Below are 22,461 nucleotides of genomic sequence, written 5' to 3'. Positions count from 1 at the left end.
ATGAAATTGCCTTGTATTGGAATACAGACACCATTTGTTTACACTAGCCGCAGCTCTTGCATGTGTACACCCCCTCCTGCTGCCTTTTTCAGCTGAACCTCTTGGTGCCGACAGCATGTAAATATGCGGCCTATCAGCAAGTGGGTGAAAAGATGTATATACACTACTGTGCAAAAGTTTTAGGCAGTTATAAAAAAAATGCTGTAAATTAAGAATGCTTTCAGAAATAGAAGTGATAATAGTTTATTTTTTATCAATGAACAAAATGGAACTCCAAATCAAGTCAATATTTGATGTGACCACCTTTTGCCTTCAAAACAGCATCAAATCTTCTAGGTACACTTGCACACAGTTTTTGAAGGAACTTGGCAGGAAGGTTGTTCCAAACGTCTTGAAGAAATAACTACAGATCTTCTGTGGATGTAGCTGTCTCACATCCTTCTGTTTCTTCATGTAATCCCAGACAGACTCTATGATGTTGAGATCAGGGCTCTGTGAGGACCAAACCACCACTTCCAGAACTCCTTGTTCTTGAAGATAGTTCTTAATGACGATGGCTGTATGTTTGGAGTCATTGTTCTGCTCCAGAATAAATTTGGGGCCAATCACACACCTCCCTGATGGTATAGCATGAGTATCTGCCAGTATTTCTCAGCATTGAGGACTTGATGGAGTTTGAGGATCTCAAACTCCATTTGCAGAAATGCAGCCCGAAACTTGCAAGGAACCTCCACCATGCTTCGCTGTTGCCTGCAGACACTCATTATTGTACTGCTCTCTGGCCCTTTGCAAACAAACTGCCTACCTGCTGCCATTTTTCTGCACCTCAGTTCCTATGTTTTTGTGCATAGTTCAATATGCTTAGCCTTGTTTCCACATCAGAGGTATGGTTTTTCCATGAAGACCACTTCTGACCAGACATTTCCAGACAGTAGATGGCTGTACCTGGGTCCCGCTGGTTTCCACCAGTTCTGCGCTGATGGCAGTGCTGGAAATCCTTCCGATGTTGAAGCTTCCTTGGCCGACCACTGCGTCTATGGTTTTCAACATTGCCATTTCTTTGTGCTTTTTGAAAAGAGATTGAACAGCACATCTTGAAACCCCAGTCTGCTTTTAAATCTTTGCCTGGGAGAGACCTTGCTGATGCAGTATAACTACCTTGTTGCTATGCTCATTCTTGCCATGGTGTATGACCTGTGACATGAAACTGTCTTCCACAACCTCACCTTAGTAGCAGAGTTTGGCTGTTCCTCACCCAGTTTTAAGCCACCCATACAGCTGTTTCTGTTTTAGTTAATGATTGTTTCAACCTGCATATGAAATTATGATCATTAGCACATGCTTGGTATAATTGGTTAATCATACCCCTGACTCTAATCCTACAAAATCCCTGACTTTGTGAAAGTGTACAAAGTGTGCAAGTGTAAGAATTGATGCTGGTTTGAAGCCAAAGTGTAGCTACGCTTATTTTTAATTTGACTAGGATTTTTCTTCTGTTTGCTCACTTTGCATTTAGTAAATTGATAAAAATAAACAATTAACATATATATTTTTGAAAGCATTCTTGCTTTACAGCATTTCTTCACACCTGCCCCCCAAAAAAACCTCACCGTGACATAACTGTTGAGATCCCTCCTGCAACTGTCATCTAGGATCTTGGTGTCATGTTATCTGACTACAACAAAGGATGTATATAATCTCAGAGTAGGGTGGTAAAAGATTTGTTATACTGTGAATCAAGTGTTTTTAATGTCTGTACACTGTATATAAGCTATGCATGGCACTGATGCACTGTACTTTTAATACTTTGTGAATACATTTGTATAATTTTAATAGCATTGTATATAATTAATTGTATATGATTAGGCACCTATAAAATCCTGTTTCTAGTTTTTTGGGGGTTTTTTTTGTTCTCAAACAAGATAGATATGCCAAAACTATCATTCTATTTTGTATCATTAAAATATATATATTTTTTTGGAGATATAAGATAACTAGCACATCTGGGACCCATATATTTTTATCTGAGGCCTTGAATACCACACTAAGCCCAGGTTCACACTGAGCTACGGGAATGAAGCCGTGCGTTATCAGCTGAATATCAGTCCCGATTTCGGCCGCGATTTCAGAGACATCTGTGCAGGTTTCTGCACAGATGTCAATGTAAATGGCAAAAAGTAGTACAGAAACTACTTTTTGAAATCGGTGCAGCGCCGCAAATGCAGCGTCGCACCAATTAGGACGGTGCCATTGCCAGCAATTGCTGCTGATTTGACATGCGATTTGACATGTCAAATCGTACCAATGTGAACCAGGGCTTAATCATAAGTCTTTGTAAAGCTATTGGTCTGTTAGGAGCAGTATATTGATTTAAAGAGTAATTCCACTTTTGATGAGAAAAAACATTCCCCTCTGGGTGATCTATATACATTGCAGGGATTTTAAAAAAGTTTGTTGCAGGTTCATACCTTTTTGTTATTCTGAAGAAATAACTGTTTGTTTGTCTGTGTCCACGTTCTGAGTGAATCTGTATAGGAGTGATTGTATAATTATCAATCAGCTGCTGCATCTGCAGGGCTCTAATGGGGAAAGTTGCAGGGTCTGCATCTTGCTAATTGTTTACCCACAAAAGTGTAGTTACCCTTTAATGACAATGGTTGAGATACAACATCATGATCTGTGAAGTTTTCTGCTTCTCAGCTCTTGGAAACAAAGTTGCTCTGCTAAACACTGAAGACATTCTCAATTGCAGCATGCTACCCTGAAAAGCTTTTCTCTGAAGGACATACAACCTTCATCTTTTAGGAGAAAGAAATTGTATCTCTAGGATATATGGTCACATCTCACACCAGTGCAATGTTACTTATTATTTTTATTTTATTTACAGTATATTTTAGAAAGATAGACAAAATACAATAGAAAAATAACAAAAAAAAAAAAATTTTAAATAAATAAAAAACAGAATAAATTGAAACAAAATAGAATACTTATCACTGTTAAAGACACATTCAGGTTCCCAGTTTGCATGACTCTATTATGCACAGAGCAAATACCCTTTTTGCCCACTAAGTAATTAAAAAGTGTTGTGTATTCTTAGGCCGGCCCTACACAATTCGAATCTGCTGATTCAAATTTTAGCAGCAGAGTTTGGCTGTTCCTCGTCCAGTTTTAAGCCACCCACACAGCTGTTTCTTTTTTCCGGTAATGATTGTTTCAACCTACATCCGAAATGATGATCTCTTGCGATTGTTGCTAGCGCCTGCTATAGCCGCTAGGGATAATCACTGTCCTCTCCTGGCGGGGACGGCTTTCCCTGCACACCCCCCCCCCATCGGAAGCAGACAATTGCTTGGCAGGAAGGGTTCTTGTGCAATCGTGGAATCGTGCAAATTTCTTTCCTGCACCCCGTTGTTGCCTTAGTGTATATGCACTTATTAGTTTACCTTTTATTCTGACATTATTGTCATATTTGTACTTTACTGGCTGTTTAATACTGTGTATTGTATTTTAGATTTGTATTGTAAATGAGATTAGCATTGTTGGGATGAAGTTAGTCGACCTAACAGAGATTCTATAGCTTTCATTCAAGCCAGGTTTGTCCATAGCCTTGCACTGAAAGAAAAAAATTGTGAAGCGCAGTCATTGTGTAAACCAACTGAAGAGGAAGCAGAACCTGTATACGTAATGAACAAATATGGCCACCGCCATGTACACATACATTTAAAATATACATAGTTGATAAGATGGCAAACATGAACTCCCCCATCTTCCCTTTCCCCTAATTTTTCTTTTTCTTTTTAATTTTTTTTATCTTTCTGTTACTTCTCTTTTGATCTAACTGATATGACAAGATTGTATTTCAACTACTATGAGAAGTCATTCAACTTTATAGATTGTAACGATTAATACTCTGTAACTTTTGTGACACTAAGTCTTATACTTTTGTATGCCATAAAACCCAATAAATATTTTTCAAAAAAAAAAAATTTACATAGTAACTAAGGTTTTAATTTGGAGGAAGGAACCAGTTCTGGAGTGGAAGGTCTGGTAATAAGAACAATAGGGCTGATAATGGGAGTTGGTGAAGGGCTTTCACGTGTAGTCCTCTCGCGGTTTGTAGAACTAATCCCCAGGTGGATAATGTAGCATTAACCGCTGGGAGGAAGGAGCGTGGAGGATGGTATCCCAGCCATATGGTAGCCTATAAAAGTGAAGGGGTTTGGGCGAAGGCATTTGCTTCGATAAGGGTCCAAGGTTGCGATAAGGACATGTCCCATATCTTTTTGGTTTGATCCAAAATTATTGCTTTGTAGTACATACGGAGGTCAGGAACACCGAGGCCCGCATAGGCCTTGGGTGTGTTAAGTAGAGAGGCTTTGTTGCGTGGCTTGCGTGCCGCCCAGATGAAGTGATTAATGATCCGCTGAAGTATGGCTTTGTCTGATTGTAGGATAGGTATTGGCAAAGTCCTAAAGAAATACAGAACGTGTGGCAGGAGAAACATCTTTAACAGGGCTATTCGGTCTGCCCAAAAAGCATTGGTAGAAAGAAGTGATTTGACAATATCTTGTAATTTATGGCTCAGAAGAGAAATGTTAGTACGGAGAAGTAGGGTAGAGGGGGAAGTCAGCTGGATACCTAAATAGGTCATGAAAGACCTGGGAGCCCAGGAAAAGAGGGACGAGGTTGTAATAACTTCTTTAAGCTGTGGGGACAGGGAGACAGCTAGCATAGCTGATTTAGAGTGATTTAATTTATACATGGACATCTTACTAAACTGTTGTTGGAGATCACACAGTGGGGGTAAGGAATGCAAAGGATCAGTGAGCCAGATAATTATATCATTGGCCAATCTTGTGGGGGAAATGGTCAACTGATAGGCCAGCAATATTTGGATGTGCTTGAATTGCTTGTGCCAGTGGTTCAATCACCAGTGCAAATATTAGGGGGGACAAGGGGCAACCCTGACAAGTCCCGTTGGTGATGGGGAAGGGGGTGGATAACTAGCCTGAAGTCAGAACTCTTGCTCTCGGTGTAGAGTAGAGACCCAGGATGGCTTGGCGAAATGGGCCATGGATGCCAAATTTCTGAAGCACTGAATCTAAGTATAACCAATTAACCCTGTAGAACGCCTTCTCTATGTCAAGAGTGATCAGTAGAGAAGGCGTTCTGTGGTGCTCAGCCCAGTGGATAAGGTCTATAAACCTTCGGGTGCCATATGAAGCTTGTCGGGAGAGGATGAAGCCCACTTGATCTGGGTGTGGACCAGGTTAGACATGTAGGTCGCAAGGCGGGTAGCTAAAAATTTTGTATAGAGCTTGAAATTGATGTTAAGTAGAGTTATGGGGCAGTAATTGGCTGGATCATGAGGGGGTTTGCTTAGCACATCAAAGAACAACTATAGAGCGTAGAAGGGATAACATGAGTGCTTCCACTCCTCCACTAACTTGTTAGCTTGAATAAAGAGAATATCATCTAGCCTTAGGTATGTATTTCCTGACGTTAGCCACGGTGTGAGAGGGCTTTCCGAGATTAATTCGGAGCATGTAAATCCCAGGGACTGGTAATTTTGGGGGGTTACCTCACATTGGGGGTTGGTGGGGGTGCTTGTGAGATAACACCCCAATTGTTGAGCTGTTTGATGCCATCCTTAGGTGTCAGGATGGAGACTTGTAGGTTGCGATAGGTTATCAGAAGCTTTGTGGGGTAGCCCCACTTGTAAGTTATCTTGTGTTCACTCAGTACAGAAGTAACCGGAGCAAAGGCTTTGCGTGCTTGAGATGTAGCTGCAGAGATGTCATTGTATAGAGATATCTTATTAAAGGGGTCGGGTAAGGAGCGCATGGACCTTGCTGTGCGCATGATATCCTCCTTGACATGAAAGAAGTATACTCTGGCGATGATATCTCTGGGGACAGAGGCTGGTAGATGCTGTGGTTTGTGGATCCTATGCGCGCTGACAATGAGCATATCCTTAATTGTTAACGCTGGAACAAGCTTCCGAAAAAGCTGATGTAGGTATGGTATTATTTCATGGGTGGCCAAGGATTCAGAGACCCCCCCTAATCTTGATATTATTCCGTAGCGAGCAGTCTTCCAGATCTGCAACTTTTAAGCAGAGCATGTGGATAGTGGCAGCTTGATCATCCTGTTTATCGACAATGGCGTTGTGAGTCCTTGTGGCATCAGAGAGGTGCTGCTCAATCTGGTCTGTGCGTTGTTCTAATAAGTTAACCTTGTCCTGTATTTGGTTAATGGAGATTTTTAATTCCCTATGAAGATCAGCCTGCAGGGATTGTAGCATGGCTTATAGAGAGTGTTCAGTGGCTGGATTATCAGTTGTGGGATATGTGAAGAATGTTGATCTTCTGTGGGACTACAGGCCCAGCGCTATATTGCTTCTTAGTGGGAGGCTGTTTGTTAGGAGATTGTACAGATGAATCAGCTAGCCTCTTACCTCTGTCTCTTTGAGAGGTGGATTCTTCTGAGGACTGATCCCTGTCGTCCTCCAAGTCAGGGGATGCAGAAGTAGCCGCAGCGTGCTGATCCGGTGGCTGCTCCGGGTTTACACGCTCCTGGCCGGCGCCATGTTGGTGTCCTTGCTGTGTGGGCTGCATGTAGTAGTCCAGCAGCCTACGGGGTGCCTTGAGCTGCGTTCTTTTGCAGGACATAATCCAAGGGGTGCCCTGAATGTGGCCCTCTGTTCCGAAGGGTGTGTGCTGGCTTGAGAGAGGCTGGATGTGCCCGTTTGTTCTGTGGAGGAGCGGAGCAGCAGGTTCAAGCGCCCATCTTTATCAGCAGCCAGGCCACGCCCCAAATTTTCCATGTTTTGTCAGTAAAAAATGCTGCGGGAGGTTGGAAACCCTGGCTGGAGGGCTGACAGTTTGAGACCCCTGGTCTTATGCATTAAAAAAGACAGAAAATGGGCATGGAATTTGAATTGTTGCCAATAACATTCAACCAAGTTTTCTTTTCCTATTATGGAAAACTAACACAAAAATTCTGATCACATCTGGTCACATGGACATTGGGCAACAACCCATGGTCAGTGTCTTTTCTCCATTTTCAATGCCATCCTAAAGACCTGCACTGTGAGGAGCACCAGTAAAGGACAACCAGTAGCACTGCAAAGCAGGAAGCAGAACCTGCATATGTAATGAGCACCTATAGCTTCTACCAGGTACATATAAAATGACAAATTATACATAGAGACCAGAATTATAGGAAACGCATTGAAGAGATTTTTGTTCTTTTAAATATACATTCTAACATGGAGGACTATGCATTCCATTTATGAATTTAATACGTGGAAAACGAAATGTCCTAGTAATCGTTATTCACAGCTCTTCTTCATACCCATGGATCTGCCATTGTGCTCCCTATTTTGCTTTGTGTTCAATGTCTCTCCTGTTATGTAACATGACAGAATGAGCGTTCCTGGCCTATACAGCATTAATATTGCAGCACAGCTGTCACTGTGGAATTTGTTAAGGAACCAGACAGTGAAAATCCACTGAGACGGGAGATCAATTTTCTCACTGACATCTCCTGAGACTCGTTCTCTGTTCCGGAGGCTTCTCAGCGCTGTGTTCCCATTACAGGGTATAGGATGGCACTAATGGTATTTCATAAATACTGTGTGGTTAGATCATTACACTTTAGAATAATGCACAGGGCGCACCTCACTTCCAATAAAATTCACTAAGGTGTCATTTATTCTGCACAATATATTTAAAAGCAATATAGTATGTATATTGCCACATCACTCTCCTTTCTCTTGTAAAATATATTGACTGAGGTGTTTCCTGTTCAAGGGAAACCTATTGTTCTACCACTTATCTGCAGCATGGGGGCCCCGAATGTCAAGAGGGCCCATTAAATATACCATAAGCTTTTGTATGTAGTCAAGTTTAAAATTCATCTCCAGACGTTAATATTTTATAGTGTAACAGTCAGAATATTTTTTTTTACTGACGTGTCCACATAGTTACATAGTTAGTCAGGTTGAAAAAAAGACAAAAGTCCATCTAGTTAAACCTATAAAAGCGAAAAAGAAAAAAAAAAAGAAAAAGCCATCAAGGTGACCCCCAACTAAACTGCCACTGATCACCAATAATTGTGGGGTTGTTTTTTGTAAGCTAAAACAATGAAAGGTAAATGTAAGCAATCCCAATGTTGGGGGACTTTTTTCCTTTATATAGTAAAAAATAAAATCCAGTGGTTACTAAATACCAGCAAAAGGAAAATAACATGAAATTAATTGGGGTACAGTGCTGCATGGTGAGGTAATTGTCAGTCAAACAATAACAGCACTGAAAACTGAAAAATGGCCTGGTAATAAATGGGGTACAATGCCTTGAAAAAGTATTCATACCCCTTAAAATTTTCCACATTTTGTCATGTTACAACCAAAAATGTAAATGTATTTTACTAACAATGCACATCACCCTGAACACACCATCCCCACCGTGAAACATGGTGGTGGCAGCATCATGTTGTGGGGATGCTTTTCTTCAGCAGGGACAGGGAAGCTGGTCAGAGTTGATGGGAAGATGGATGGAGCCAAATACAGGGGAATCTTAGAAGAAAACCTGTTAGAGTCTGAAAAAGACTTGAGACTGGGGTGAAGGTTCACCTTCCAGCAGGAGAACGACCCTAAACATACAGCCAGAGCTACAATGGAAGGGTTTAAATCAAAGCATATTCATGTGTTAGAATTGCCCAGTCAAAGTAACGATCAGCTTCACTGACAGGTACAGCTACATGTGTGCTGTCTGATTCCAAGCTGGCAAATGTCTAATTATTGTAAGAGTTAAAAAAGGGTTAGGTTTTGCTGATAAGTAATCAAACTACAATAAATTATTTTTTGTAAGCAAATTTGCAAATAAATAGGTTTACTACTGACGTGTCACAGAGTTATACAACACCCCATATGGTTTTTGTTTGCAGTATTACAGTGACTTTATATTGATCCATGAGTGACCTTCTTCAGAACCGATACCATGCGCACATTTTCTGTGCATTTTCCACCACTTCTTTCTGAAGTTCAAAACTTGTACAGGACTGAACACGCTCCCCCTGCCTTCATGTTAAAGTACTCAAGTCTCAGAGCACTGAATTAGCATTAAGCAATTAATTATTGAAGGCAGTGGAGGGTACCCCATAATCAGAAGGTGTTTTTTGAAGCTTATTAGCGCTAGACTGAGCGGCCAGAAAGGTATGTGCAAGCACCTATATAGTCAGGTGCTGGGCCACCTAGCACCTTATACCACACTTTTTCCAAACCTAGACTGCTCCTAGACAAAACCTACACCACATTATACCAAACCTTTACCGCATCTAATCCACATCTAGCTTGCACCTGTGCAAGACTATACCATACCTATGCTGTACCTATACTGCGTTCAGGTTAACTGGGACTTTTGCTAATTGCCCCAACGCTCTTAAAGGGCCCCAACGATAGCCAACAAAAGAACATCTCAAAGGACTGCCCCTCCTGTAATAATTATTCTGCAAGCCCCCTTAGTTCACCCGCTCTGCTGCCATCCTCCTTTGTATTTGGTCAGTGCATGCTCAGTCGGTCTAGGACTAGTATTGCCACTATAAATGCGCTTTGGCCATATAGTTCCAGCACTCGTTACATTCAACTTTACTACTGCTCACTGCTGCACTCGAGTTGGCATTGCTGATCTGGATGCCAAATTCATCTTATGCCTAGTCCTTACTATTCTATTCTTGTTAAATTGTATTATTACCATTGTTAATCCACTTTATGCTTGCCTAGTTGGCAACCAGAGTGGGTGGTAATTAGGGCTGGGAGATTTTCTTAAAAAATAAAATCTTCGATTCTCTTAAAAAAAACTCGATTCGCGATTCGAATCCAGTTTTTTTTTTGGAAACCGCGCCGGTCCCGAGGCGCTGCGGGCATGAGCTTTTAGACGAGTCCGCGGCTTCGGCCTAGTCCGCGGCGTCCGGCCTAGCGGACTAGGCCGAAGCCGCGGCCTCACCTAAAAAATCCTTGCCCACAGCGCCTCGGGACCGGCGCGGTGAAAAAAAAAAATCGAAAAAAATCGATTTGCTTAAATTTTGAATCGATTTGACCTCTCAACTCGATTCAAGATTTAAATCGATTTTTTTCCCAGCCCTAGTGGTAATATATTAAGTTTGCCTTTACTACCTTGTTTGGTGTGTGTTTTCTTTGATATAGTGCTACTACTGGGTACTAAGTATTAACTTTCAGTGATTTCCTGTGATATTATAGGCTTATAGACTCAACCTGGTGTGTTAGAGTGGCTGAGGTTTTTTGGACAAGGTTGCAGCAAAGAACATAGGACCCATCCTAATCAGCAGCTCCTTATGAGGGGGTTAGCGCTATTCTTACTTTAGAACTTTGCATTCATTTTTTTCATATATATTAAATACAGAAGCACCTTAAAATTTAAACACAGCAGGATTGCAACAGTCTTCAACAGTCTTCTACTCTTTTGCAATGTACCTAATGGGAATTGCACATAGTCAATACCTGCTGCAGCCACTATCCTCTCCGCATCTAATGAAAGGCCAGCCTGTTCCTGTATGATGGGTTTTTAGATAGACGCTCATTTACTTCACCCCTGCTGATTGGCTTCTGCAGACAGCAGGGGGGCTGTATCCTGGATCAAACAGATAATGGAGTTGCCTGCCAACATTCAAATAAAGGTAACACAAATCTATCAGAGTGCGGCTAATGAGGCCAATTGAGGCAGCCACCTATGGCGGTACTCATGAAGGCACAGTGGAGGCAGCACTGAGGCCGAAGTATTCATGCCAGGCACCAGGCAAGTGTTCGGTAATGGCTGCCTCAGGCAGCTTCAGCCCCTGATACATCCCTGTCCCCTATAGTCTACAAGCATCTGCGTCAAGTGGACTCATTTTCTCATTTTGAGTAAGATGATTGTCCACAAATAGTTTTTTTCTGATTTTTTCCACATGCATATTGCTCAATAAAAAGTATTTTCTTCTCTAAGGCCTCATGCACACTTGTTTGTTGTAAATTAGCATTAAAAACTCACCTAACCTGCCTCTTTTTAAAACAGTTTAGGAGTTTTTTAGCAGCGTTTGGTGTTTGGATGTTTATTTTATTGGCCAGAACTTTAATTTATTATGGCCATTGAAATTAATAAACACTAAAGTTCTAAACCCGCCTAGCGTTTAGACGCGTTTAGGCGCGTTTAGCAACCTTTGCCATTTTTGTGCCGAAAACCTCTCCTGAACGCAATTCTTCTGCATTCATGAGAAGGAGCTTTAACTGCCTCTAAACTCCTCTAAAAGCTTATTTGTGCATGGACACATTGAGGTGCCTTCAGGGGCTTAGGCAAAAAACTCCTGAAGCCCCAAAAACATCAGTTTAGGAGCAGCAGTATACATGAGGCCTCGAACAAGGGTTCGTTCACACGGGTGGTGGTTAACCACCTGCCTACTGGGCACTTTTACCCCCTTCCTGCCAAGGCCAATTTTCAGCTTTCAGTGCTGTCACACTCTGAATGACAATTTCGCGGTCAGGTAACACTGTACCCAAACAACATTTTTTAATTACTTTTAAACAGATAGAGCTTTCTTTTGGTGGTATCTAATTGCCACTGGGTTGCTTTTGCTAAACAAATGAAAAAAGACCGAAAACTTTGAAAAAAAAAAGTTTTTCTTAGTTCCTTTTATAACATTTTGTAAATAAGTAATTTTTCTTCTTTACTGATGTGCATTGATGAGGCTGCACTGATGGGCACTGATAGGCTGCAGTGATGGGCACTGATGAGGCGGCACTGATGAGGCTGCACTGATGGGCACTGATGAGGCTGCACTGATGGGTGGAACTGATGGGCGGCAATGATAGGCATCACTGATAGGTACTGACAGGCAGCCCTGATGGGCACTGATTGGCAACACTGGTGATCACTGTTAGGGATACACTGATGATCAGTGCCTTGATTATCAGTGTAGATGTCCCTGTGTGGATTTGCCAGTTATCAGCTCTCCTCTCCTCATGCGCTGTCAGCGTGAGGAGAGGGATGCTGATATCTGGCAAATCCTGTTTACACTGTGATCAGCTGTAATTGGACACAGCTGATCACGTGGTAAAGAGCCGCTGTGATTGGCTCTTTGCCACGATCTGTGATCAGCTGTGTTTTAAGTGCACAGCGGTCACAGATGCCTGCGTGCCACAGGGAGTGAGTGAGAAGCGCAATGTGCGACCACGCTGTAGCTGTCATTAGGCTATAGAGCGGTCGTGAAGACGTTAAAGCAGGTGGTTGAGCTGAAGTTTTAACACCCCCTGACTGCTCAGCTACACACAGAAATGCAGCCGCTCAGGGCTGTACCCATGCTATAGCCACAATGCTTTGTTTCATGGCTGTGGCAAAAATTCAATGAAATGTTACATTTGTCAGGTGGTGACCCATTCAAGTGAATAGGGCCATGCTGCAGCTGCCCTGAAACTGCATGAAATGCATGCAGTTACGACATGGTTGGTAGGCATTTTGAGGGTTAAAGCAGGCTTTTTAAAGAGACGGCAATATAGCCGCACATATGAACAAGCCCTAGAAGGGTTGTTTTTCTAAAACTGCACAGGGTCATGTAATGTGAACGGTTTCGATGCATATAACAGCGAACAGCGGCTTTCCTAGCAGTGAAAAAAAAAGCAAGATACAGCAGAACACACAAGTAAACAATTTACTAACTTCAATCTGCAAGGGCAGCAAACTGCTATATTTTTTTTTTAAGAAAAGACATCTTGCATTTCAAACCTGCTGCAGATTACATATTTCCTAGGAAGATTGTATAAATCTGTCACTATTTTATCTTCAAAAACTGTATCATCCAAAAAAAAAAAAAAAAAACAATCTTGAAGCATAAAGATCACAAACTCTATAAGCTCACTGATATTAACTGCTACCGTTGAACTCCAGAAACATAAAGCATGCAAAAAAAAAAAGAACTTTCTGTCAGTTTTATTATGTCTCCAAAGGTTCCCCTTGAAAGACAAGAGTGACCTTGATATGCTGAGTTGGCACATGCCAGTGAATTAATGGCAGGACGTCGCTGGAGGGAGGCTCGCAGAAACAAAACAGCGCCAAGGGCTGTGTTCTGCTCTGATCATTAACTAGATGAATCAAAGTGATACATCAAATAAACTAATCTGGTGCTGGCCTTTTTACTTTGTGTAGGACCTCGGATACAGGGAGCTGCACTGTTTTCGGTATTTTAAAACACAAAAGTGTTGCAAAATAAGGCTAGGGCGCGAGTCGAATCCCAGAACTCGCAGGGAGTTTTTCTTCCCCCTCCTCTACCCTGTTTCTTGCCATGTTTGCCAAGTTTGATAGCTTGCTGACACATCAAAAGCTACTTCTGTCTTTTTAGAGGCCAGCAGGAATAGAGATGGAAGTGAGTCTGACAGTGGTAAAGATAATGAGGGCAGATTAGCCTCTTCTGCCTGTGTGTGTCATGTCTAAGCATTGCTGGCACACGGGTGGGCGGCATAAAGGATGGGCAGGGTGGGTAATCTGACATACAGCAATTTCAAAATATGACCGGAGACACACTTCAAGAGACAGTAGCATAGCACAGCTCAGTAAAAGCAAGTCTGCTAAAGTACAACTTAAAGCCCAACTGAAGTCAAAGACATTGATATATAGTTATTTATTTATTACAAGAACTTATAAACAGTCGACAATGTATGCAGCACTTTACATATATTGTACATTCACATCAGTTCCTGCCCTCAAGGAGCTTACAATCTAAAGTCCCTAACTCACATCCATACGTACAAATACTATGGACAATTTTGACAGGAGCCAATTAACCTACCAGCATGTCTTTGGAGTGTGGGAGGAAACCAGAGTACCCTGAGGAAACCCAGACAGGCACAGGAAGAACATACACTATATTGTCAAAAATATTGGAATGTCTGCCTTTACACGCACATGAACTTTAATGGCATCCCAGTCTCAGTCCATACGGTTTTATATATATATATTGAGGGCCCACCCTTTTCAGCTATAACAGCTTCAACACTTCTGGGAAGGCTGTCCACAAGGTTTAGGAGTGTGTCTATGGGAATTTTGACCATTCTTACAGAAGCGCATTTGTGAGGTCAGGCACTGATGTAGGATGAGAAGGTCTGGCTTGCAGTCTCCGCTCTAATTCATCCCAAAGGTGTTCTATGGGGTTGAGGTCAGGTCAGTGCAGGCCAGTCAAGTTCCTCCACCCCAGACTCTATCATCCATGTCTTTAAGGACCTTGCTTTGTGCACTGGCCTAAATCATTTGATGGAGGGGGGATTATGGTGTGGGGTTGTTTTTCAAGGGTTGGGCTTAGCCCCTTAGTTCCAGTGAAGGGAACTCATAAGGAGTCAGCATTCCAAGACATTTTGGACAATTTCATGCTCCCAACTTTGTGGGAACAGTTTGGGGATGGCCCCTTCCTTTTCCAACATGACTGCGCACCAGTGCACAAAGCAAGGTCCATAAAGACATGGATGAGCGAGTTTGGGGTGGAGGAAATAGGCACCAGAGTGCACTCTATAATGGTGTTTCTCAGCCAGGGTACCGTGGCACTCTACTGTGCCTTTTGTGTTTCAAAGGGGTGTCGCAAGCACGAGACCCAATTGACCCTGCTTCAGACATGGTCAAAATGACTCTGTGATCCAGGGAGGACTATGTGGTGTGGGGCACTGTAATGTTATGGGAAGACTCTGATGAGGGGGGGCTCTGTCATGGGAGTACTCTGATGTGTTTGGGACTCTCATGTATAATTACTTGGATGTGATGGGGCCTTGGACACTGTGATAGGGGAACTATGTGATGATGGGGGGCTCTGATGTATAGGCGGGACTTTGACATGATGGGGGGACTGTGAGGTGTAGTGGGACCTCTGACACGAAGGGAGGACTCTGGTGGGAAGGGGGGTCTCTGATGTGATGGTAGTTTCTCTGATGTGGAAGGGGGTTTCTGATGTGGAAGGGGGTTTCTGATGTGAAGTTAATTTCATCGGTGGTAGTGTGCATCGTCCCCAACTTAGGTTTCCCATTGATAAGTAACATTTGCGTTATTTAATCTAGGTGCCTTGAGAGTTTGCATACTTCTAAAGGGTGCCTTGACTAAAAAAAGGTTGAGAAACACTTCTCTATAATGTAAAAGAACTGGTTTGACACTTCCCCTTTCCCGTGTCTGCAATACAAATCTGTGGACAAGAGGTGTGGCTGTTAGTCCGCTCTGTTTGCATAGAGCACTACAATGTCAGAGCTTGAAACAATATTTTCACATTAAGTTAAGGATATTTTAAGGTATTTCTAAGCAAAAAATACTGTATTTATTGGCGTATAACACTCACTTTTTCACCATGAAAATCGGGTGCAAATAGCGTGTGCGTGTTATACGCCAATTCAATTTTAACTTATTTAGCTATTTATACCTCGGTGGGGGCAGGGAGGGGGGGCGGGACGAGCGCCGTCAGATTACATACAGTGAGAATCTCCTGTTTACTTGGCCGCCTCTGTAATAGGAAGTACCATCTCCTGGGCCGCCATTGGACCACTGTTCTGTCTATCATAGGAGATTCTCACTGTATGTAATCTGTCGGCGCTTATCCCACCCCCCTCCCTGTCCCCTCTAGGCTGCAGATAGGCATTGATCAGGCTGCACTTATGGCAATGGTGAGGCTGCTGCATTGATGACAATGGTGAGGCTGCTGCATTGATGGCAATGGGGAGGCTGCATTGATGTGGACTGATGAGGCTGCATTGCTGGCACTTGTGAGGCTGCAGATGGGCATTGACCAGGCTGCATTGATGGCAATGGTGAGGCTGCAGATGGGCACTGACCCTTATTTTGCTTCAAAGTTCCTTATTTTAAAATGTAAGTTTTTTTCCTGAAACTTCCCTCTTAAAATGAATGTGCGTGTTATACGCCTGTGCGTGTTATGCGCCAATAAATACGGTAATCATTTATAGGATAGAGGGCTACAGGACTAGGTATAAAAATATATCACATAAATGTGTTTTCAACAGTAATTCTCAATATTTTTAAATCTGCATATTTCAATAAAACAATACAACAGTCATCCTGCTGTGAATGGTTTTCCTGTTCGGGGATGACGACACTCTGTCCCTGTCTCTCTGTTGTGTTTTTACATTGTCATCCCATTGCATGAGTGTCTCTATGAGAATAATAGTGGCTATTTCAACACATATTACACAGGCTGGTCCACTGTTGTCATAAGCTGGAATCCTGCCCTTAGAAAGGCTATGCAGCCCTTGCTGGAGTGCATGAAGATAGGAAGTGGCTACAGAGAGACTAAATATTATTTAGATAGAGTTCAGAAGTGGAATTTCAGTCAATACTTTTCTTCTAGTTTTAGCTAAAGTGGGGAAATATCTGTTTTTTACTGCCAATTACCATTTTATTTTATTTTATTTTTGGATTTTATTACTAAAGTCTGGATTTTATTGCTCTTATGTCTCCATTAAGGAAATCTTTAGTGATTTTCACCAGTAAAGAAGTAGGGGGAAGGAAATCTTGCAGGGACAATTGCCAAAGATAAGATTCCCCTTTCAGCAATTTCCACTCACTTTCACGTTCATGTCTGGTTCAGGAGGTCACTGATTGATCAGAAGTAGGATGTATTTAGGAAATGAGCTGGGACAATCAGTCCCAGTTTTGTCAAAGATTTGTTAATCCATTTAGAAAAAAATAATGCCCCTAATCCTCTTTTATTATGGTAATCAGTTTGCACTGATTTTTTTTATTACTTTTCTCCACCTAGCGTACCAGCAGTTTTGGAACTTTTGATCGCTTCAAGAAACCTTCTATTTCCAAACCAGAAGACTTAAACGAGGTTGGTGACTTATGGTGTTTTCACCACACTACCCTGTAACATTATTTGTCTTTTTATTTATCCATGAACAGTTATTAAATCAATACAATATTGTTGTAAATGTTTTTTTTTAATTATTTTTAATTTTATTGTATATATGTGTAGCACCCCCTAGATAGGCTGCTAGTTAGGTTAGGCAAATATAGTTCTTGTGGCTCTCCTGTATTCAGTTGAGCAGCCTGTGATTACTTTGGGCTGTTATGGACTTACTGGCTGCAGTTGGGCTGGATGGATAAAACATAGTAGGCTGGAGGAAGCAAATCACCTGCTGAATATTTATGTTGTCTCAGCCAATCTCTGGGGTAGGGTGCCCAGATGGTGGTTAAATAGTCTGTAACCTGGAGCTCCCCTGTTCTTGTCTAGGAGAAGTTCCCAGCCTGAAGGGCTTTTGCCCCGCTGAAAGTTCTACTCGTTCTCATCGAGGTCTCAGTCTGACAGCAAAATGACATTTCAAAGGAAAAAAAGTCATTTAAAACTACTCGCGGCTATTAATAAATTGTCGGTCCGACAATACACATAAAAGTTCACTGATAAAAACTGCATGGGATTTCCCCACAGGGGAACCCCGAAACAAAATTAAAAAAAAAACTGGCATGGGGGTCCCCCTAAATTCCATACCAGGCCCTTCAGGTCTGGTATGGATATTAAGGGGAATCCCACACCAAAATAAAAAAAAAATGACGTAGGGGTTCCCCTCAAAATTCATACCAGACCCTTCAGGTCTGGTATGGGTTTTAAGGGGAACCCCGCTCCAAAATGAAAAAAAAATTGGTGTGGGGTCTCCCCAAAAATCCATACCAGACCCTTATCCGAGCACGCAACCTGGCAGGCCGCAGGAAAAGAGGGGGAGACGAGAGAGCGGCCCCCCCCTCCTGAACCGTACCAGGCCACATGCCCTCAACATTGGGAGGGTGCTTTGGGGTAGCCCACCAAAGCACCTTGTCCCCATGTTGATGAGGACAAGGGCTTCATCCCCACAACCCTTGGCCGGTGGTTGTGGGGGTCTGCGGGCGGGGGGCTTATCGGAATCTGGAAGCCTCCTTTAACAAGGGGACCCCCAGATCCCGCCCCCCCGGTGTGAAATGGTAAGGGGGTACAAAAGTACCCCTACCATTTCACAAAAAAACTGTCAAAAATGTTAAAAATGACAAAAGACAGTTTTTGACAATTCCTTTATTTAAAGTCTTCTTTTTTCCATCTTCTATTTTCTTTCTATCTTCCTTCGGTTTTTTCCTCCATCTTCTTCTTCCTCTGATCCTCTGCTTCTTTCTCCGGTGTTCTCGTCCGGCATCTCCCTCCGTCCTCATGACAAGGGCCTCATCCCCACAACCCTTGCCCAGTGGTTGTGGGGGTCTGCGGGCGGGAGGCTTTCCACGTGACGTCAGAGGGGCGGGATCGGGCAGAATCACCCACCCTGCCCCCCTATGACGTTGCGGGGAAAGCCACAGGGAAGTCCCTGTCAAGTCCCCGTGCTTTAAAGGAGGCGGGGTCACCAGGTGGCCCCGCCCTCCATTATTTGAGAACCGTCAGAAGACGAGAAGCGTCACACAGCGGGAGCCTCCCATCATGGATGTGGAGCGGCCCGAGAATGAAGAAGGGAAGAAGACACCGCGGAGGAAGATGCCAGACGAGAAAACCGGAGCAAGAAGCAGAGGATCGGAGGAAGAAGAAGAAGATGGAGGAAGAAACCGAAGGAAGCTAGAAGATAGAAGAAAGAAGGCAGAAGAAAGAAGATGGAAAGAAGAAGCATTTAAATAAAGGACTTGTCAAAAACTGTCTCTTGTCATTTTTAACATTTTTGACACTTGTTTTGTGAAATGGTAGGGGTACTTTTGTACCCCCTTACCATTTCACACAGGAGGGGCCGGGATCTGGGGGTCCCCTTGTTAAAGGGGACTTCCAGATTCCGATAAGCCCCCCGCCCACAGACCCCCACAACCACTGGGCAAGGGTTGTAGGGATGAGGCCCTTGTCCTCATCAACATGAGGACAAGGTGCTTTGGGGGGACCCCAAAGCACCCTCCTAGTGTTGAGGGCATGTGGCCTGGTACAGTTCAGGAGGGGGGGCGCTCTCTCATCACCCCCTCTTTTCCTGCGGCCTGCTAGGCTGCGTGCTCGGATAAGGGTCTGGTATGGATTTTTGGGGCGACCCCACTCCATTTTTTTTTAAATTTTGGTGCGGGGTTCCCCTTAATATCCATACCAGACCTGAAGAGTCTAGTATGGATTTTGAGGGGGAGCCCCACACCTTTTTTTTTTTAATTTTGGCGCAGGGTTCCCCTTAATATCCATACCAGACCTGAAGGGCTTGGTATGGAATTTAAGGGGACCCCCACACCATTTTTTTTATAGAATTTTGGTTTGGGGTTCCCCTGTGGGGAAATCCCATGCCGTTTTTATCAATGAACTTTTAAATGTATATGTAAAGCGCTGCATAAATTGACGGCGCTATATAAGTAACTGAAATAAATTAACTGAAATAAATAAATGTGTATTGTCGGACCGACAATTCATATAGCCGCGAATACTTTTAAATGACTTTTTTTCCTTGGAAATGTCATTTTGCTGTCAGACTATTCTAAACACGGGAAACATGCGCCCCTTTACAGGCATACTATAGACATCCCCCAGGTACGAAATTTAAAGGAATATTACACTTTTATTGTTTCACTTTAAGCATTATTAAAATCACTGCTCCTGAAAAAACAGCCGTTTTTAAAACTTTTTTTTGCATTGATCCATGTCCCCTGGGGCAGGACCCAGGTCCCCAAACACTTTTTATGACAATAACTTGCATATTAGCACTTTTGATTATTCATGTTTGAGTCCCATAGACTTTAACGGTGTTCGCGTGTTCGAACAAATTTTTTGCCTGTTCACATGTTCTGGTGCGAACCGAACAGGGGGGGGTGTTTGGCTCATCCCTGGTCCTGAGGACAGGATTTGAGACCTACTGACTTAAAGTAAAGTATATTTTTACCTTGTGGTTTGCATTATGGTCAATAGGAGGGGATGATAACATTATCATTATCTGATTGTAGAAATTGCAAAGACTGGAAGATCATAATTTAATCTCTTAATCACTGAAAAAAGGACATTGTACTAGAATTTTAAACATTTATTTATAAAGGTGGTAATATAAATTCAATTTTAAGGTACATTCTAAACAAATTTGAAACTTTGACTTTGAACTTATTTAGAAGACAAATAATATCCTGGCATTTAGGTGGTGCAATTGATTGGACTACTAGCTACAGTAAATCAATATAGTTAGTAGTATTTTCCTTGTCTGAAGGACCCCTGAATCTCAGCCTGTGGAAATTCAGGTTTGTGTGTTCCCTGGTTCATGCAGCTCCCTTTCTTACATGGCAGCCTCATCCCTACAAATTAGAGTGGTGTTTTTTAACCCTAGGGTATCTCCTGAGGTTGCTAGGGGTTGCTTGACCAATGGTGGGTTGAACGCCCACTTACACTAAACACTAATACAAGGGAGCAGTTTTCTACTAGCTACCATGGGCAGCACAATGGCTAAGTGGTTAGAATTTCTGCCTGGCGGCACTAGGGTTGTTGGTTTGAATCCCAACCATAGCATTACCTGCCTGGACTTTGCATGTTCTCCCTGTGCCTGTGTCAGTTTATTCTGGTTTCCTCCCACACTCCAAAAACATGCTGCTAGGTTAATTGGCCCTAGGATGTGAATGTGAGTTAGGGGATCTTAGATTGTAACTCCTTGAGTGCAGGGACTGATATGATTGTACAATATACCGTATATGTAAAGTGCTGTGTAAATTGTTGGCGTTATATTAATACCTGTAATTTAAATCTAAAGACTAACTCCTATACCGACCACTAACTTCCATTTTTACTGTCTAGGTTGCGTTTCTGCAGTTTTAGGTTTTTTTTTTTGTATAGTGGGTGATAACAAAATTGTCTACCCTGAATGTTAAATACGCTTAGTACGCCACAATCATTTTTTTTTTAAACTTTCTTTAAATTATTGATCATGCTATCGTACCATGAGCCGTAGGTGTATTTTTTTTTTTTTTTTAGCAGGGGTTCGCTGAGAACCTGAACAATATTTGAAGCATTCCTCATAGGTAAAACGGTTGAGAAAAGCTGCATTAGAATGCGACAGGGAAGTTGCACAACAGAACTTTATATAACAAGGCTGGTGTCCCAACCAAAAAACCTCTACATTGGGCTTTAAATCTTTTCTGGCGGTGGGTGGTCCTTAAAGATACAGATCGAGGTGCAGATAAAATAATATCATTGATGTTCTCTGCATCATTGTATGTGAGTGCAGGGTACCATGGTGGCACCATGCCTATGCCCCACCATAAGAGGGGCCCATGATGTCTTACACTCATGGGATGTTCTTAGTCTCCTAAGTTGAATGATGCTGGGTGTCATTTACTCAGAAGGATAAGGATATCTAGTGGCAGACAGGAATAGCTGTGGAGAGACAGTGTGTAGGCAGGTGCAGTCTATATTCTCCAACGCAGATGGCGCCCATCCACAGCGACAATGCAGATGGGGAGGAAGCCGAGAGGAACCTAGTTCCTCTATGGTTTCCTTGGTTACAGGGAGGCAGCTATCCGATTGGATGCTGGGGCACATGTGACTTTGGTGGCTATCTTGGGTCAGGCAGAGTCTATTTAAGACACTGGCTCCCGGTTTGGCCAGTTTCCAGGAAAACCTCCCCTTTGGGTACGGACTGGCCAGGCCGCATTCTGCTCCTCATGGCGGACACCGTCAGCATCTCCAGGTGTACAGTCTACTGTTCTATCACTATCTACTTTTTAAGTGTCCCTGTCGGGTTGTCTCCCTGCTGGGTTTGTTGTGAACTGCTGAACTTTTTTTACAACATATTCCTGTTACTGCACTTGGCCTGCATGTGCTCACTGCCCATGGCATCACGCTTCACCTACCCACAAGTGCCTTAAAGGAGGTGAGTATTGCAACCAGAGCTGCTTATTTTTTGTTTTGACACTTCCTGGGTGACCCTTTTAAGAAATAAAAAATGCAGTTAGTATAGTATAGTTGCAACGGATAGCATTAGTAGGTCATTGGCTGATTTAATTGATTGCCTTGAATTTTTTGACATGCCTCGTAAAGTTCCTATAAGTGAAAATGTGTGGTGATTTTATTATGCCCTAAACTTTCCCGGCTAATGTGCATTTGTTCTATAAATAGGTGGGTGATTCCGACAGTATATTTGAAGGAGGAGGACCTCCAGATGGTGACAAGGCCTCCAATCATGGGGGAAGTCTGACTAAAAAGATGAAAGCCATATCTCTGACCATGAGGAAAAAGATGGGCAAAAAGTACATCAAGGCTCTGTCTGAGGTGAACATGATTAAATATTACAATAAAATCTTAAGCAGTTCTTTATACACAACACTATGAAATAAAAATATGTATATATACAGTATATATATTAAGAAAAATTCTATTTCGAAGTTACAACTGTGTAAATTGTCCTCTCCAAGAGGAGAAATGGCTTCTGGACAAAGCTGATTTTTCCATGGGAGTCCTACACATTTTGCATAAACTATA

General features: G+C 42.6%; 1 protein-coding gene across 4 annotated transcripts in view; it reads left to right on the top strand.

The window, feature by feature from the left end:
• Positions 1-22,461, top strand: part of SAMSN1 (SAM domain, SH3 domain and nuclear localization signals 1) — a 165,971-nt gene that overhangs the window by 106,710 nt on the left and 36,800 nt on the right. For 2 of the 4 annotated variants that reach the window (XM_073617053.1, XM_073617055.1), the window contains 2 exons: positions 16,795-16,866; positions 22,099-22,251. The exons of 1 other annotated variant lie outside the window; for it this stretch is intronic. In XM_073617053.1, coding sequence (XP_073473154.1) covers positions 16,795-16,866; positions 22,099-22,251 — 225 coding nt within the window. The remainder of the gene's footprint in view (positions 1-16,794; positions 16,867-22,098; positions 22,252-22,461) is intronic. One more of the 4 variants, XM_073617056.1, reaches the window with a different exon arrangement.

The sequence above is a fragment of the Aquarana catesbeiana genome, linkage group LG02, assembly GCF_042186555.1.
Source record: "Aquarana catesbeiana isolate 2022-GZ linkage group LG02, ASM4218655v1, whole genome shotgun sequence".
Lineage (NCBI taxonomy): Eukaryota > Metazoa > Chordata > Amphibia > Anura > Ranidae > Aquarana > Aquarana catesbeiana.
The sequence above is the reverse complement of the archived record's forward strand: the minus strand, read 5'-3'. Positions and strand labels throughout refer to the sequence as shown.